The 17,529-nt window shown below is 53.4% G+C and overlaps 1 protein-coding gene across 3 annotated transcripts in view; it reads right to left on the bottom strand.

The window, feature by feature from the left end:
- Positions 1-809: 809 nt before the first annotated feature.
- Positions 810-17,529, bottom strand: part of IQCG (IQ motif containing G) — a 31,171-nt gene continuing 14,451 nt past the window's right edge. Inside the window, exons 4-10 of one of the 3 annotated variants that reach the window (XM_019495369.2) lie at positions 16,561-16,689; positions 13,672-13,753; positions 7,249-7,410; positions 6,469-6,543; positions 3,636-3,764; positions 2,698-2,799; positions 810-1,059 (exon numbers count right to left, since the gene is read on the bottom strand). In XM_019495369.2, the coding sequence (XP_019350914.1) occupies positions 928-1,059; positions 2,698-2,799; positions 3,636-3,764; positions 6,469-6,543; positions 7,249-7,410; positions 13,672-13,753; positions 16,561-16,689 (811 nt within the window). In that variant the 3' untranslated portion in view covers positions 810-927. Of the gene's footprint in view, positions 1,060-2,697; positions 2,800-3,635; positions 3,768-6,468; positions 6,544-7,248; positions 7,411-13,671; positions 13,754-16,560; positions 16,690-17,529 lie in introns of all 3 variants that reach the window. The other 2 variants (XM_006264164.4, XM_059731249.1) reach the window with 2 other exon arrangements.

Genomic DNA, 17,529 nt, shown 5'->3' with positions numbered 1-17,529 from the left:
TGCAGTCAGGAGCCGGGGCACAGACGTGCACTGAGCAGGGGTAATCCCTGCCCGCGCTGCAGCAGGGAGAGGGCGGGCAGCAAGTTGTCGCCTGGCTGAGGCAGGCTCCAGCCCCTTCAGGCCATAGCTTTTCCACTTGCACCTGGGAGGGTTTTGCTGGGCACAGTTACGAAGTGCTCGGACAGCGGCCTGCCAGAAGAGCCCACTCTGCCTGTTGGCGTGCGGGTCCTGGAAGCCTCTGGCTCAGGCCCTGGCGTGCAGAGATGCAAGGACTTCCCGCTCTCCCTGCCTCCCCTCCCCAGGCCCCGCTGCACTCGGGGGGGTGCAGCTGTCTGGGAAACAGCGCTGCCTGGGGCCCGTTCCCTCCCTCTCCTCCCCATGACCATGCCCTCTGTTGGGCACCACTTCTCTGGGCCGTGCCCTTCCCTGCAAGGACAGACTTTCGGTTCACCCAGGCGTGAGGGGATGCAGTTCCTGCGCTGCCTGCCCCTGCCCCAACAGCGCTGGCTGCAGCGGTGCTGACAGCTGGGCGCTGCTGCTAGTGCAGATGCGGGGGCAGCCGGGGGAACTTCCTGATGCACAAGTGCTGGGACATCCGCGCGTCTCACTGCCCGTGGGACCGCCCGGCTGGCTTTGCTTAACAACAGGCGCACTGAGCGGCACGTCCTTGCCTCAGCCCCCAGGCGCAGCTCCCACCGCCCTCGGGCACCAACCGCCTGGCAGCCAGCAACTCCTGCTCGCCCAGGGCAGCAGCCGCAGGCCCCTCTGCCAGGGACACAAGCTGCCCCCAACAGCCCGACCCAACCTGGCACTGAGCTCTGCCCATGCTTTATTTCTCCCTCCTCATGCACAGCAGCAATCTTTTCTTCCATCTCAGCCGAGGCCTCCAGGACCAGCAGCCAAAGCCGGTGCGGGGCCACGTCGCTGTCACTTCTTCACTCTGGCCTCCTTTTTCCCTTTGTCTTTGCCCTTCGCCTTCCCCTCCGGTGCCTTCTTGACGATGACCTTGTAGGGGCCCAGGCTCCGGCGCACCATCGTGCCCCTCCACCAGGCCTGCAGCTGGGAGGAGGTGGAGCTGGTTAGTCTGAGACTCGGAGGCAGAGACTTCCCTGCCCACAACCGTGGCTCTTGTAGCTTTTTGCCATCAAGATGTTCAACACTGCACATACACAGCACTCTGCGCACACGCACAGCACTGTGCACACGCATGCACAGGATGGTATGAACAGGGTAGGGGTTTTCCATGGGGGTGTGCTCAGGCTGAGCACCAGCTGGGTGCTGAGCAGGAGATGCTGTCGGAGCCCTCACCCCTCCAGCCCTGCCCCGGGGCCCGTCCCTCCCCAGCAGCTGACTGCAGAGGCACCTGCCTGGGCCTAGAAGCAGCCCCGCTGTGCTGTCCCTCAACACCTGCAGTCAGCAGCTTCCTGCCTGATGCCCATGTCCTCCTGGCAGCAAATGACTGTGCCTGGCTTGGCCGGCACCCAACCCAGCCTGGCCTTGAGAATGTCCCGCTCCCAGTGCTGGGAGCAGGGTCCCTGCTGTCACTGGGGTGAACAAGAGTGAGCACTGAGTGTGGCAGCCTTCTCCTCTGCCCTCCCATCGCCACAGGGAGCCACGAACAGCCTGGGAGGGTCTCCTGGGACACATGCAAGGCCGGGGCTGTTCGAGTGCCAAGCTGTGCTCCACGTGCCTGGTGATAGAACTGGCCAAACCTACCTTTTTATCCATCTTAAGGAAGCAAACCAGGGTTGGGCTCTAGCTTCGGTTTTCCAGGTCACCTTTAAACAGTCTTTTATTTGTAATGCAGTGCCTAGAGCCAGGCTGTCACGTACTTGTGTGCAGCAGCGCGCCTGAGTTGTGGCTGCCCACGTGCCTGTGTGCACATGCGTGCGGCTGTCTGTGCCCATGCATGTGTGCCTACGTGTGCGGCTGCTTCGCTGGCCTCGGGTGCGTGCCATTGCATGCGGAGCTGCAGCAGCTGCACGTGGGAATTAGATGTGCAATTGCACGTGCATTCATGACATGGTAATGGCAGGGCGGGGCTTTGCACGTCCAGCTGGCGTCGAGCTGGAGAGGCCCAGAATGTGACCGTCTCCCCTCCCGCAGGGCGTCCAGGAGGATGCACCCATTTTCCCCAAATAATTACCACTTAACCATGCACACGGGAGACGCAAGCTCCCTGGAGCAAAGCCTCAGCAGGGCCCAGGGAAGAGCGTGCAAGTGGGAAGGCTCCGGGTCGTTTATCAGGCCCATGGCCGGGGATGGGGGTAGTGGGAGGGCGGGGGGGCTTCACTGCCAGCAGTTTCCACAGGACCTGCTTTAAAGCACCCACTGCCCCCAGTTGCCACGTGGGCTCCTTTGGGCCTGGCCTGGGCACCAAGGCAACGAGTGCACTCCCTGGCGTGGCTCATTCACAGGGACTACGCTGAAAACCCTTGGTGGCATCGCCCAAGCTGCGCAGACAGCTTGAGGGACCAAGGGCCTGGCCTGACTCCTAGGAGCTGCAGCCCGTTCTCTTGGAGTCCTTTCTTGTCCCCTCTCGCACTAGGGCTGGTACCGAGGCGGCAGTTCTACCGGAGATGGGGGAACGGATGGAGCACAGTCCTGCGAAGCCCCTCGGAGCAGAGCCCTTTGCAGCAGTTCCTGACCGATGGGGCCTCACGGCGCAGCATGGGGAGCACCGACTTCCCCTCTTACCTTCAAGACACTCTTGAGCTCCAGGGCGTCCCTCTCCATCTTCTGCCTGGCCGCCTCCTTCTCCACCCGGTCTTCCAGGATGACTTGCTCGAACAGGCGGCACTGTGGAAGTGCACCGGATGCGTCAAGGGCTCCCCAGGGCTGGCCTGGACAGCACCGTGCCTGTCTCCCTGGGTTCTCCACGTTCAGCCTTCCCCAGATCCGTAGTGCAATGTGGCTTGTTGCCACGCTCGGCATCCTGAGGCCCTGAGAGCCACTGCTTTAACTGGAAGCCTCCCCTCGCCCGCACGGTCTCCAGCCTCTGCTCTCAGGCTGCAGTGGGGGCGTCTCGCATGGCCCCATGGAGCAGGGGTGGGCAGGAAGCCGCCTCACTGGAGACGTGACAAATGCTTGGGGGCCTGCTGGGGGGGACTATCTCTGCTGTGGGTTTCCTGGGCATGGGGTGGGAGAAGGAGGGAGGTCACAGCAGAGGGGACTTGTGTTCTCCAGCTCCCCGGTAGCACCTGGACGGCAGTGACTTAGTCATCATTACCCATCACCGGCTGCTGGTAGTTCCCAGTGCAAGCACGTGAGGATGTCGTGTGACCCCCTTCCTGCCAAGGCGTTTTGTGTCTCCCCAGGTGAGGCACAAGTGCGGGGGTTAGGTCTGTCCCTGCCCCTCACAGAGACCCTTCAGTCCCTTCAGGTACCCTGGGTCCAAAATAGCCATGGAAAACTAACAAGTGGTATTCCTTGGCCAACATCCCACAGCGACCAGGAGATTCAGCCCCGTGGCTGTCCCCTGCATTCACCTGCCTGCTCTCTCCAGCGCCTTCAGGGCACCTCGGCTCTTCCCTCGCTGGCTTGACTGGAGAGAGCGAGGCTGGGGAAGGATCCAGGGCCCAGTCTGTGGGAAGAATGGGCAGTGAAACCCTCCGAGCAGCTTCCTGACGTCTTACCTGCCGGGCGAGGTCCTGCAGCATCGCTAAATTGTTGGCCTTGGAGGTTTTCAGAGCGTTCAGCTCCTGCTGTTTGGCTTCTGTGTCCTTCTCATACTTCTCCATCCAGTACTCCAGCTTCTCTTCCAGCTTCTGTGTGGGAGACAAGCCCGCACTTAGCCTGGTGGCAGGACACACAGGAACGAGGTTGGCCCAGGCTACCAGAAGCTTAGTCATCTGCGCTGTCCCTGACGTCACTCTTTGGCTACAAACAGATGTTGCATTTTTCCCGGGATAAACCGTTTTAGTCCCACGCAGCACAGTCGTTCAGGTGTCCACTGTCCCGGGACAAGCCCTGAAAAGGTTCAGGGGATAGGAAGGGCTGACAGTTTGTCCCAGGACATCTCAGAGTGCATCTGAACAGTTATCCCAGGATTACATCATTGAATCAATGGCAGAAACGTGGCAGTGCTTTCAGCCACTCGCATCATCCTTCCCACCAGGAGGTAGCGTGTATAAGGCAATCCCGGGATGTTTCTGCTCCAGGACAAACACAGGCACAGCTTGTCCCGGGACAAATGCAGCATCTGTACCCAGCCTCAAGTTACACAAGACAGGGATGCCTCTGCGTGTCCCAAGGCTTCCAAAGACTGGGATGCCAGCACTAGCGTGGACCGGCCATCGGCCTGCTTGTCTGCAGGATGGTCTCTTCTGCAAGTCAAGCCACGGGGTGGGGGTAGAGGGAGCGCGGATATGGGCCCTGCATCCTTGGCGCTACATGATGGAAAACCACTAGACACTAGTCCAGGGGCGGGCAAAATGTAGCTTGTGGGCCAGATGCAGCCCGCCAGGCCATCCCATCTGGCCCACAGGGCCCCTAGAAACTTAGAAAATTTAATATTTACCTGCCCCTGGCTGCCTGTCATGTGGCTCTCGATGGCTTGCCAAAACTCAGTAAGCGGCCCTCTGCCCGAAATAATTGCCCGCCCCTGCACTAGTTGAATACATGGTGAACCTCAGTGCAGCAGCTCCCAAGCTCCTGGACCACGGAAAAGCTCCTGTGGACCAGCATGCGTCCTGCTCACCTGACTCGCAATTGGAAACACTGTGAAGGCTCTGGGGCTTGGTGTGATGCCTAAGCCCACTACAGACCACTTCTTGTGGCCTTGCGGACGGGCAGTCTGGCAACCACTGCCTGTGTACAGGCATCATCCCAGGCACGGGTCCCGGAAGAACGTCCACCCCGTCTTCACCCTGACAACTGTGCCCTACAGCCCGTCCTTTGCGGGGGGCAGAACTGAGGCACCAGGTCCCCAGTGACAAAGGTGACCCTCTTTAGACCTTGCAGCCAATTTCTGGACGTACCCCAAGCCCTCCAGGGATGAGATCCCAGGGGACGAGGTGTTCAAGCTAGTTCAGGACATGGATCACGTTGCAGGGCACAGACTGTTTCATAGACAGGCGCCCTCATGGGCAATCGCACAGATCGCTTCCTTCCATTCAGAGTTGCAATAAAGCTTCATGGCAATGACCACAATCGCTGGCCTGAAAAAGTAACCTGAGGGAGGTGCTAGATGCTTTAAACTCTCTGGATTCCCGACTGACCGGAGTCCCCAGAAGTTCCTTCAACGAGGAGCCTTCAGCTTCTGCCGCCTTAGGGAGGCCAAACACATCCCCACCTGCACCTGGGCAATCCTTTCCCTTGTAACATTTCTGCTGACTACATGTCAGAGAGCCATCGGGCAAAACAATTTGGTCGCTCTGAATGTGTCATTGCTGACTACTGAACCCCTTGGCCCCACTTCTCCACGAATGAAGGCAGCAGGTCTCTACGCAGACAACCCATCACATGCTCAAATGCTAGGTCCCCTGCAGACAGTGCCCCAACCTGAAGGGGCGGAGAATTGGGAGTTCATTCCTGCAGCATTGCCTTTGCTAAAATGTGCAAAGACATGAACTAAGCTGGGCCCTCGGATGGATTTGTGTCCTGACGGGACTAACAGTCCCTGCTTTACACGCTGATGTATGTCCTGCTGTGATCAGTGAATCATGGAGAAGTGGGGCTGGAAGGGACCTCTGGAGGTCACATCTAGTTCAGCCCCCCGTGTCTGTCTTTCTAAATAGGTTACATGGGAGACACTAACCTTATTAATGGGATTTGAAGGCAATGGGCTTTTAGTTGCAAGAAAGACCCTTTCAACGGTGGGAAAATTTATTCCTGACTCCACAATGACACGTGGATGCGACAGGTACGTGCAGCCCACCTGGCAGTTACTGCTAATTGCCCGTTATCCTCCCTGCGGGGTGCGGTTCTTCTTAACAGACAGACCAGGAGGAAGCAGAAATCAAGTGACGTAGATTTGTAGTTTCCTTCCTTGCCTATTCTGTGCTCAGCTTCCCCTGGCAGCCCCCGGGCCTGTGAAGCTGTCACCTGGACTTACTGCCCTGGACCTTGCTGCATCTGGACCTCGCTCTGTGGCTGTGCTGGTTGCAAGGGAAGCGCTTTACTGGAAGCGGAAGCCCAATTATCCAAACCCCGTGTGATGGGGGCAGGAGGGTCCATCCCATTCAGACAGACAAAACTCCTTCTGCCCTGAACTCTGATTTCTGCAAATTTACAACAATCCAAAATCCAGTCACCTGTGTTAGTGATCTTTTAAGGGCAAGATGTGCTCTGCTACAGTCACACACCAGTAACGTATTTGCAAAACAGCAGCAGCCTTGAAGCTGCCAGAAGGCTAGATGGGGCCGAGCTGCGTTTCTTTGGGCACTAATTGCTGCCATGGGAATCCGCTGATCTGACATGTCTAAGCTGTGGCTTTAAGGGCTAATTACAATCATTTCAATTACTCACCAGCTGCTGCTCCTTGAGGAAGTTTTCAATTTCCATGTGGGTTCTGACCTCCTCGTCGGTTTTGGTCCTCAGCATCTGTGATCAACCCAGACCGAACAGGTCGGCGGCTCTCTAGGCGCACGGGCACACGGTGCCAAGAGCCAAGCAGAGCCGACGACAAACTCCTGATTGAAGTGAACGAGAGGTCTTTCCCCAGGGGACCCGTGCGCACGACTGATGGGGATGGGTTTTGTTTCCCAGCAAGAAGCCAACGGGGCTACAGGAATGTGTGGTATCCACGTACCAAAGAGCCCGTGCTGGTGGCCTTCCCAGGGTGAGGTGGCAGTGGGTGTGGAGGGATGGCCCTGCCATGGGTATGGAGAAGTGGTGTAGGGCTTCCCTGGATCTAGAAGTGAAGGGATTCATTGTGATGAAGGGTGGGAGCAGGGGGTTGTCATGCTGTGGTGGAGGGGTGGAGCACATCACAGCAGGACCCCTCTCCTCCAAACCAGCCACAGGCTTGCACTGGTGCCCTAGGAAACAAGGTTCGGGACCCTGTGCATATAATCAGCGTGGGGAATCCTTTTCCCGAGCGGTTTCGGCAGGATCCCAGCTGGAAAAGCTGCACTCTGCTCCGGGAAGCACAGGGTCCGGTCAGAGGGAGGGGGCATTTCCACTGCACTGCAAAACGCCTCTTGGCTCTCCGGTGGCTGAACGTCGAGGTCAGGCAGGCCCCACTTGGCCGGCTCCTTCCTGACTAGCTGGAGGTGCTCTATGGACCAACCGAAGGGTTGCACTTACCTCGATCTCACTGTACAGGTCGTTCTCCACATCGCCGCATTTCTTCTGGGTCTGGAAGACCTGGAGCTCCGTGTTCTTCTTTATGTAGCGGCTCTCCATGTCTGTTTTGGCCTTCATCTCTTGAAGCTGGTCTTTGAGGTAGGCGATCATCTCAGTGCGGTTCTGAGGACAAGATCAAGAACTGTGGGGTCTAAGCCAGGTCCCAAGTTTCTGGAGCCTGCTACTGTGTGCCGACCTCACTTCTGCCATTCCACACGTGGCACAAAATACATCAAAATAAATTACTGGGTTGTGTTCAGCCTGATCTTCAAAGGGAAGCCTGATCTGTGATAAACCCTGTACCTGGCAGTGACTGGAAGGAGCTAGAGGTTGGAGAAAGAGTGGAGGCCTCTGTGGCCCCAATTCAGAAAGCTAATTGAGCACGTGCCAGACAACAAGCAGGAAGCCATCCCTTGACTTCAGTGATTTAAACTCAGTCCTGTGATGAAATAAGCGCTGGTGTTGGGATCTGTGTCTGCGCAGGCTTGGGTCCGCCCCAGCCTCTATGTCTCTTTTTGCCCATCTGCGTCAAGGGGATGAAGCCACCGTCCCACGGGACTGAGGGTTTAATGCTGTAGTTTGCAAGGAGTGTTGGGTCCCTGGGGTGACAACGTTTCTAGCTCTGTAGACACCTACAAAGCAAACATAAGACCAGGAGAAAACTGAACCTTGCTCTGCCCCCATGGGCCCCTGCGGGTTGGAAGCAGTGCTCGCTCTGAAATCTTACCGTGCTCACAGCACAGATTGTCACAAAGGTGTGTGGCCTGCATGAGTTTGGGTGCCAAGCACCAGCCACGCGGTCCGGGAGCCACCAGCCCTTCCCTGCTTGCTTTTACACACAGTGGAGAGCTGAGCTTTCCAGCAGCGAGTCCTTCCCCAGAGCACCCTGGGCCGTGTCTCTGAGCGTGCTACAAGACACATGGCCGCCCCTGGAAGGAAGCGAAGGGACTCCATCAGCCTGCTTTTGTGGAGTTTCTTTGGCTTTGTTTCTCAGCTAGGGATGAGAAATCCAGGGCGGTAACTCGGGAGAAGTCTCTGCAATGTGAAAAGCGTGAGGCTCCGTGCAAAGAACGGAAAGGCCGCGGAGCCCAGGCTGCAATTATACGAGACCAAATCGAATGCATCTGGTTTTACTCCTCAAGCCACGTGCCTTTAATTACACCATCAGGGCCTTCCTGTTTGTTCACTGTCACGTTGCAGTGGGTTTGACATGATTCAGCTTGAAGCTTGCGGCTGGCGATGAAAAGCCGGCGCGCCGGGACTGAAATGGTGTGAAGCTCACAGAAAGGCATAGATCTTGTCTCTCCAGCACCATCGCATTCCCCAGCCGTGTCAACATGGAAACATGCCACAGGAGAAAAGCCGGTTCAATAGCACTGTGTTGAAAAGCCAGCGCCGCCTGAGTCATTTGAAAGGTTTCCTTTTAAGAAGAGCTTGGAACAGTCAAAGGGAAAATCCTTCCCCTCCCCAACAACGTTATGTCCCATTGGATATATTTAGGGAGAGCAGGCTGTGTTTATAAAGGCTCGGGACAACGGAGGTGCCTGGAGGAGGATGTTTTTGTGGGTTGGAAAGTCCTGCATCCACATTTTTTCAAGCTTTCCAAGCCCAAATATCAGTTAACCACCCAAATGGTCATATGACTCCAGACAAACTGCTTTCAAATGAGTGGAGCTGTGACCTATTTATGCCCCATTAGGCTTGTTTTTTTTCCTTCTTCGGCTTCCTTTGGTATGAAATAATGGAGGGGAGGGGGAGTTAGGATGGGGAGAGACCAGGCCTATCCCGTTTAAAAAAGAGAGGCTGAGGGGGGGACATGAGAAGGGTTTGCAAAATACTAAATGGTGAAGGGAAAGTCAAGAGGCTTTTATTCTTGACCGTCCCTCACAACACAAGGAGGAGGGGTCACAGCATGAAACAAGTAGGTGGTAAGTTTACAGCTAACAAAGGCCGTTCTTTTTCGTGCCACGTGGCATTAACAGCGTGGGACTCGTTGCCACCAGATGTGGTGGGAGCTGACAGTTCAGCCAGTCACCAAGGGGTTGGACATGTGCCTGGAGGAAAGGGGCATCGGTCACTATTGAGCACGGGAGCGAGGGGCACGGCCTCTGAATCGGACCTTCAGTGCTGGAGGCTGCAAGGGAGAGAGGAACAGGGGAGAAAACCCTGCTCAGCCCCAGGTCACTCTCCCTTCCAGCCTCTGCTCCCTGCCCCCATGTGATGCAGGAGACTAGGCAAGATGCTCTGCCCCAGTCGGTGGCAGTTCTGATGCTCCCGGCAGACAGAGCCGGGAGCTGGTGGCATGGCTGCCTCACCCACGCTGCCCTCCGGTGTCGCAAGGGATTCAGGAGTGAGCGAGGGAGGTGGTGGGTGCTCTAGTGGGAAAATGCAGCTTGCAGGCAGATGGGATGGGATAGCAAAGCTGCACAGGGACCCTGAGGATGGATGTAGGGTGAGACAGTGACCTACTCGGCTTCTTCCTTAATGCTCTACTATAAACCCAGAAAATAGTCTGAAGCCAAGGGGTTCAGCTGAGATGGGCTGAGCTGCCATTTCTCCTGTATCTGTTCCTTGGACATTGTGGTGTGTTCCTGGCCCACGACCAGCCCACGGTGCTGCAAAGGATCTTGGTGTCCGGGATGCTGGTAGTGAACGGAGAGGCTCTTCCCGCCTGCGAGAGCCAGCCTCGGAGCAGTGCTTGCGAGGGGAAGCGGGTGGGAGGGTGGTTGGGTCAACACATATTTATCTTGATTTATAAGAGCTTGGGGTCCATCTGGAACTCTGTGTGCTTCATAATGAGTGGAATAAATCCCTGGGCTGTTCGTTTGGGATGACTTCAGCTCCAAAGCTGCCAGACCTAAGATGCAGGCTCATGGAGCACACGTCCAAAATGATCACTCATCGGACTGAGGACGGTGCCAAAACCTCCGACACTGCCTGACGGGACCTCCCCAGGCCACTGCAAGTCTTAGTCACCCTGCTCCTAGACGTCAGGTCGGAGGTCGGTCTCCCGCTGGTGTCCGGGGCCGTGCACTGCGTGACTTGACTCAGTAGGAGATGACCTGCAGGTCCAGGCATTTTGATTTATAGCTGGTTTAAGTGCCCACCCACCATCACTTAGAGCACAGCTGGTGGCAAACAGAAGAGTAGTAGCCAACCCTCTACGAAGCCTGCCAGCCAGCAGGACCAGTACACTCCCGCCAGCCAGTAGGACCAGTACACTCCCTACCCATTTGTACCCATAGCGTGGCAGACCCAAGCAGGTTCCAGGACGACGTGAACTGCAGATGCAGCCAGGTCAGATGGTGGCTCACGTCCCAGAGGACTGTCTTTAACCAGCTCAGACCATCCAGGTTCTGTCGCTGAGAAGGCCCCAGTGTGGCCTGGTCGGCTCTGGCAAAGACCCTTGCAGGTCTAAGGAAATGGCCAGTTCCTACAGCAAAGCCAGCAGAGCTCATGAGAGCTGGGTAATTCTCATTATCTGCCATCCCTTTTAGAAAAGGGGGATTGAATCCAAATGAATACTGCTACCATGTTAAAACTAAGCAGTTTCAATTGTAAGGAACAGTCCAACAGAGCCCTTGGGACTGTAGGGAGGGGGATTATCCCCAGCCTTCCACCTTCTGCTCTAAATGCGGGCATGTTGCTATGACTTTACCTTCTCTGCCATCAGCCCGCAGCAGTGCGTGCACCTTTAGAAAACACCACAAAACACTCCACCGCACACGTTTCTCCCCCAGGGCAAGGCTGGGTGACAGATGTGAGCCATGTTCCATAGCGCGCAATGGCAGGACCCACGTACAAGGGTTATAAGTGCCTATCTAGAATGCATCCAAATAAAACCTGCGGATGCAAGCTGTGTTAACACGTGCAACCTACCCTCTGCTAATTGTTGTATAATGTGCACCATAAAGCTTCCAGGATGCATACAGCCCCTGGGCTAATGGCATAGCTGGCACTTTATATTTCCTGATGTGTTGTGATTAAGCATAACCTGTACATTACTTTGGCATTCAATAATTAACGGGCATAATCTGGATAGACTATTGCCACTCAAACATGGCAAACTTAGCAAGCGGCTGTTTTAGTAGGCTGCTATGTGACGTTGGCAATCGTTGCAGCTAAGGTGCTGTAATTGCTAGAAATGAGCTGAAATCGCCGATAACGGTGGTGTGCAAACCGAAGGAGCACAACAGAGGTGGGTTATTGTCAACACCATAATTCGTGTCATCAACAGCTCCAAACAAATGCGTCCGAGGGTTACACCTGGAGCAATGAATGTGTTTTCCTCGCTCCATGATGATATTTGCTCACTTTTGTTTTCTCTTCCCCTTCAACACCCAAGAATGGAGCCTGCCATATGGGTTTTAGTCGTTAGACCCTCCTATTGTCACTGCTCAATGTGCTCCATAATCAACATGTTTTAAATTAGTTGGGAAGGTGCCAAATTATGCAAGTCTCTGTAAAGCTGCCTGTTGGAAATCCCCCGGCGAAATGAATAGAAATGATTCTCCCATGGGTGATATAATGGCTGAGGTTATTTCTGGCACTGGGAGGAAAGCAGGATGTGAAAGCAGTTCAGTCTTAACTTGTTAGCCAAGGCAAAATCAGTAAGAAACTTGGGAAAAGGATTTCAAGCCGGAAAAAATAGCAGAACTAGCAAAGAGCCGACATAGCGAAGGTGCTAAAGGAAGAGAAGGCAAAGCCAGAGGAGAGGCGATCGTCTCAGTAACTGCAAAAGGTTTAATAAAGCCAAGAAGGAAGGAAGTCCCAAGAGCCTGGCAGCTGCTGCTTGGAGCTATGACAAGCACACAATAGGACAGAACAGAGCAGACATGTTGGGCTTTGCAAGCACAGACTTTGGCACCGGATCCAGATAAGAGCAGCTGGTTTTCTACTTGTGCGTTTTGGAGTGGCTACCCCTTAGGCTGGGGAAGTGCCCGGAGTGGTGCCTGCCATTCCCCGCAGGACATCCAAACCTGCACTGGCTGAGACACTGTGCAAAAGGGAACAGGCAGGCTATAATCTTCCAGGAGCTGCCACATTGCCTGAGGCTGACTGAAACAACCAGCTCATGTCGACAGGTCAGAAGGCTTTAGGCTCTTCTGTTTTGTCCCTTCAGGCCCAGAAACAGGCTCCAGTCCCAATTCCAGTGGTAGCAGATAAATATAGACCAAGCCACATAACTCCCTTGTTCAGACCTGACTGTGCCCTCAAAATCCTATAGTTGCACTGCCAAGCTGAAAACACTGAAATCCTCTAGAAAATCCTCGCCCTTCATGGTCTTGCCAAGCTTTTGTGTTCCTCGGATTATCCTTTTCACCTCCTGCTCTGCTAATTATTTGCTTCTTTCAGCATTGCTGCCACCATCCTCCTCTTTGGGAATTCCTGGTTCTTTCTCTGGTGTCCTCCTTTTCTTCCCCCTACACAACCCAACTTCATCTGTCCCTGTGCCTCTGCTAGCACTTCTGTGCTGGTGATCCCAGCATGGGAAATGTACTTTCCCACTCCAGCATGTCTTTTTGCTCCCTGGAGGTTTTGCTTTTCTTCAGATTTAAATATGACTATAACCAAGCCAATCTTGCAATCATGGTGGCATTTTCAATGTCTCTTCCTTGTCCATGCTGTCACTAAGTCAGTTTTCTGCAACTTCAATGGAAAAGTAGCTCTTCCTCAACATGGCCATGCCCAACTGATTTCCCAGCTTGCCTACTACAGCATCCTTCCCTCCAGACTCAGCTACATTGTCGAGAGTACCGTGACCACTTAGCCACTCCGCTGCTTCACTCTTTTATTTGGATCTATCTGCTGTCTCCTCCTCCCCTACTGAAACAATCACCAGATTCTTGCCTTCGAGACCCACTTTGACCCTGCTTCTGCCCCATGTCAGCTTGTTTCTTATCATGTTCTCTTCACCCCATCGGTGACGTCAGCCTCATCACTGCATTTTCATCTTGCTTTCTCTTCCATGGCAGCCCCTCTGCCTGGACAGCCCTTCCTCACAGCTTCACTATCTCCACTGAACTCCTTGGAAACCCACCCAGTTCTTCAAACACTGCTCCCTGTCAGTCCCATCCCTATCACCAGCCCCTCCAAGTCCCCCCATGCATTCTCATCTGATCTTTGTCTTTGTACTGCACGCTCCAGAGCTTCTAGCCATACAGCCCTGGTCAGTGCTTGCAAACTAATCAGCAACTGTTCAATACCCAGCACAGCAATGCTGTATCTGCCCTCACTCTTCTGTTTCTACTTGTACCAGAAGTGAATTCCTGGCCTTGTAACATGTGCACTTGCATCCTGCTGCCAGGGATGGGAGATCTGAATCTGGGCACGCTCGTTAACACGCTTCCTCTCTGGCATTTGGCCTGTCTCAAGTGCTCTCACCTGAAGCTCTAACTCCATTTCTTTCTTGACTTCTTGCAGCTGCTTCTGGAGGGATTTCATCTCCTTCCTTCCTTTCTCCTCCCTAAAGGAAAAAGGAAAGGAGGAAAAAAACAATCTCTTAGATGCAGCCAGAGAGATAAGGGTTAACTATTTATCTAGAAAGGGAATTTTCTGCTGTCTTCTGCACTATTGAACACCTTACAGGACACTGCTCTGATTAGGCTGCCGGCTCAGAGACCAGTACAGTCGATGCCGTAGGCAGGCAGCTCTGCTCGCCTCTCTGGTACCCTGGCTCACTGGGAACAAGCATTTATTTTATCCATTTTAAGCTTCAGGGGGGCTACACATCTGACAGGCAGGAGCTGGAATACCACTGCAGCACAGACGACTTGGTCAATAAATCCATAGTGAAGCAATATGACGTTCTTGTTCTAATTCTGATTGGGAGAATTAAGCAAAAACCCACCGTCTCGTCAGGACCCATGTGGACTTGAGAGAGAAACAGTTTATATGCTTGAAAGGGTGGAAGCACTTTATTGTTTTCAGCCCAGATGCCTGGCCTTAATTGGCAAATTACACAGAGTTTAGGTTTTATGTGAAGGTCTGTGTTTAAGGGTGAGCTTTAAAATCATCTACATATTAAAAAAAAGCAAATACAAAAAACAGGTCTGTTTAAATTTTCAAATTGGTAAGGGGTACGTACAAAAACCACAAGTTACAAAAATGTTTACCCTTGAAAACAAAGTTCTTGAAGCTTTTCATCTATCCCTGAATTGTTATGGACTGGGATTTTGAATAGACTTCCTCAAGCTTTCTACTCTACCTTTAGAAACCAGAGAACAATAGAAGAATAGGACGTCTGCCACGGCCAATGGTTTTTGAGCTCACATTTCCCTTGCCTGTTTCATTCCTGATTTTTTTTCCCAAAGGATTTATGCTTATAATCTATTATCGATACAGTGCCATGATGGTGTATGGCACTTGATAAATTAATTAGCATGACAAGATCTTGCCCTAGGAGCTTATGGTCTCATACAGGCTGTCAGCATCTGGGTGAATGTGATAAATTAGGAGGTCCTAATAATGAATTCCATTCTTACTGCAGGCTGAAGCTGCTTTTAGACTCGTGGGTTGATTGTTAAAACCAGACGAGTTTTATTGAAAGTCACAGAAGCGTCGCTCCAAAGCATGCGTATGCGGTGAAGTCACCTATAGCAGTGATTATTAGACACAAGTGATGGGGTGGACTATAAAGTGAGGTGCCCTTTTCAAATTCCGTAATTTGTCCATTCATTTTCAGTGCGACACACTAGCTGGTTACGCCACAGGCAAGTCCCACTATTCATTTCTCCCTCTGTCCCCTGCACTGGTAAGTAGACGAGATCTCTCCATTTCTGAAACATGGAACAGCTGTTTCGGGCAGCAGGCAAAATTATACATTTCCCCTCTAAATCCTGCCTACCCCAGGGATCAGCCCAGCTTACAGCTATACAGCAAGTCCCTAGGATGGAGAAGTAAAGCTGTGATATGCCGTTGAAGCACTCAGCTTTGCTTGAAATCAAGGTAAGCTTCACCCATGCAAAATGTAGGTTGGGCTGTCTATGCCAGTGATCTCCAACCTTGTTAAGTAGATCACCTTTAGCTTTTAAAAGCAACCAAGATCTACTGTGCATCACTGCCACCACCCCCCGACCCCCCTGGCCCAGCAGGTAAGTCTGTGGGGAGGGAAAGGGAGGGCAGACTGAGGCAGAGAGAGATAAAATTATTTGGGGGCGCACCTCCCCATCAGGTAAGTCCCATCTGGCCGGGGCCCCACTCAGCTTACCCCTGCTCCTGCCTCTGCAGCACTGTCCCTCACTGCAGGGGCCTCAATCTAGCCCCCGCCCCGTCCCTCCCCAGTGGACTGACCTGCTGGGCTGGGGTCCATGTGTGCATGCACGCGGGCACTCAGCCCCCCACCCCAGGCTTGGATCAACTCCAAGACACTCTGAGATCTACCGCAAGAGGCTCCGAGATCTACTGGTGGATCGAGATCTACTGCTTGGTGACCACTGGTCTATGCTCTGGGAGGTGCTAGCTTGGAGGCAGCTTGGTAGCACTTGGAGGAAAGGGGCTGTGGAATGGCAGAAGATTCCCCTTGGTGGGAACTTCCCCCTTCTGTGATGGCTGCCACACCCAGCCCTCCCACACCAGTAGTGTAACTATGGGCAGGCAATGGGGGTGCCTGCCCCAGGGGCCTATTGTGATGGGGTCTATGGAAGGAGTCACTGCTATTTGCCTAGGGCACAGGAACTGCTTGTCATGTCTCTATCTAGTACTGAAGCTGGAGCCCCAGAGTCAGAGCTCTGCACCTGGAGCTGCAGCAAACTCGTTCTGTGCAGGCTGGATGCAGAAGAGCGCTTGTAACATGGGAAGGGAAGGAGTGGACGTGGCAGGGGCGAGGGCTGGAAGGACCAGAAGAAGCACTACCCCTCATCTTCCACTGCTGCAAGGTTGTCTATAGACCTGGGGCTTGCAGGAGAAGAAAGAACAGGTTCTTTGCTGCTCTAACTTCCCCAGGAGCCAGAGAGTCCCAAAATTGGGAAGTCATAAGTGGGCCACTGCAGCCAGCACACTCCAGTGTGTCTGGACAAACCAAAGGCCTGGAGGGGTTAGACTAGCCCAGCTGACTTCCCGAGGCTCAAACCTGGACAAATTCCCACTGCAGACAAATGGCAGGCCCAGCAATGCACTCCCCTGAAATGTTTCTGTGATGAATGATAGTAATGCACCTAGAGAGACTCACATGGGGAAGCCATGCTCTTCTCTACTATCAGGCCATGCCCAGAGGGGCAGAAGTCCCTTCCCCCCAGGGAACGGCGCTGTGAAGGTGCTTTCCGGAGCCCTAACCTGATGATGAGGTTGTGTAAGTTATTCTTCTTCTCCTTCTCTCTCTCCACAGCTTGTAGCAGGCTCTGAAACGTTCCTGAGGTCTCTATCTCCAGCAAGGTCTCCGCAATCACCCGGCTGGCATACTGCCTGCCGACGAGAACAAGGAGAAAGACCTTATTTTCTGCCATTTTGCTGTCTGGCTCAGCTATATAGGCCCCACTCCTCTTTGTTGCTAAAAAGCTGTGGTGATGCCATGCCCTGCTTCTGTTTTATTCAGATCCTTTTACCAAGCCAAATCCAAGGTTATGGCTACCATGTAATTCCCATTCACACACCTGGCGTATTTCATATTATGGTGCCCTAAAAGATTAAATGTAGTCGAGCTGTTATCGGTTCGTACTGATACTGCAGTTGCTGCAAAAGTTTCGGGCCATCAGGGAAATCTACTGTGTTAGGTCCTGTACTGACTTTTACCAAGCTACGATCCTGGCCTGGAAAGCTTACCATTGACCAGCATGTGGAATTTCACGTGCTTACATTTCAATGGCTATCTTCCAGTCACATGGGATTTTCTTTTTCTTTTTGTATTGAATTGTCTTGAGCTCCTTTGTTTGCCTTCATTGCTTAATAATATAGGCCAAGGTTTCAAAAATATGAGCTTAATAGTCAATTTCTCCTTTGTTTTAATGGGTGCTGCTAAGTGATCAGACCTTTTGTCAACTCACTGTTTTTAACAGAGGCTAAATATGAGCTAGTGTGTTTCCCTGCTAACTTTATGGCCATGCTGTTCGCTGTGTTCTGTAAAGCAGGGTGGCGTGCACTGCAGTAGACATGCTGGAGACGTGTCATATGTGACACTGGCTGATCTAAAGAGACAACGCTCAGTCTCTGAAATGGCTGTCACCGTATAGCTGTGCTAGAGGAACCACTTGGGCTCAAGCACCAGAAGCCCAGAACTGGCTGGTTCCTGCAGTGAATCACTGAAAG

This window comes from Alligator mississippiensis, chromosome 7 (assembly GCF_030867095.1).
Source record: "Alligator mississippiensis isolate rAllMis1 chromosome 7, rAllMis1, whole genome shotgun sequence".
Classification (NCBI taxonomy): Eukaryota; Metazoa; Chordata; order Crocodylia; family Alligatoridae; genus Alligator; species Alligator mississippiensis.
The sequence above is the reverse complement of the archived record's forward strand: the minus strand, read 5'-3'. Positions and strand labels throughout refer to the sequence as shown.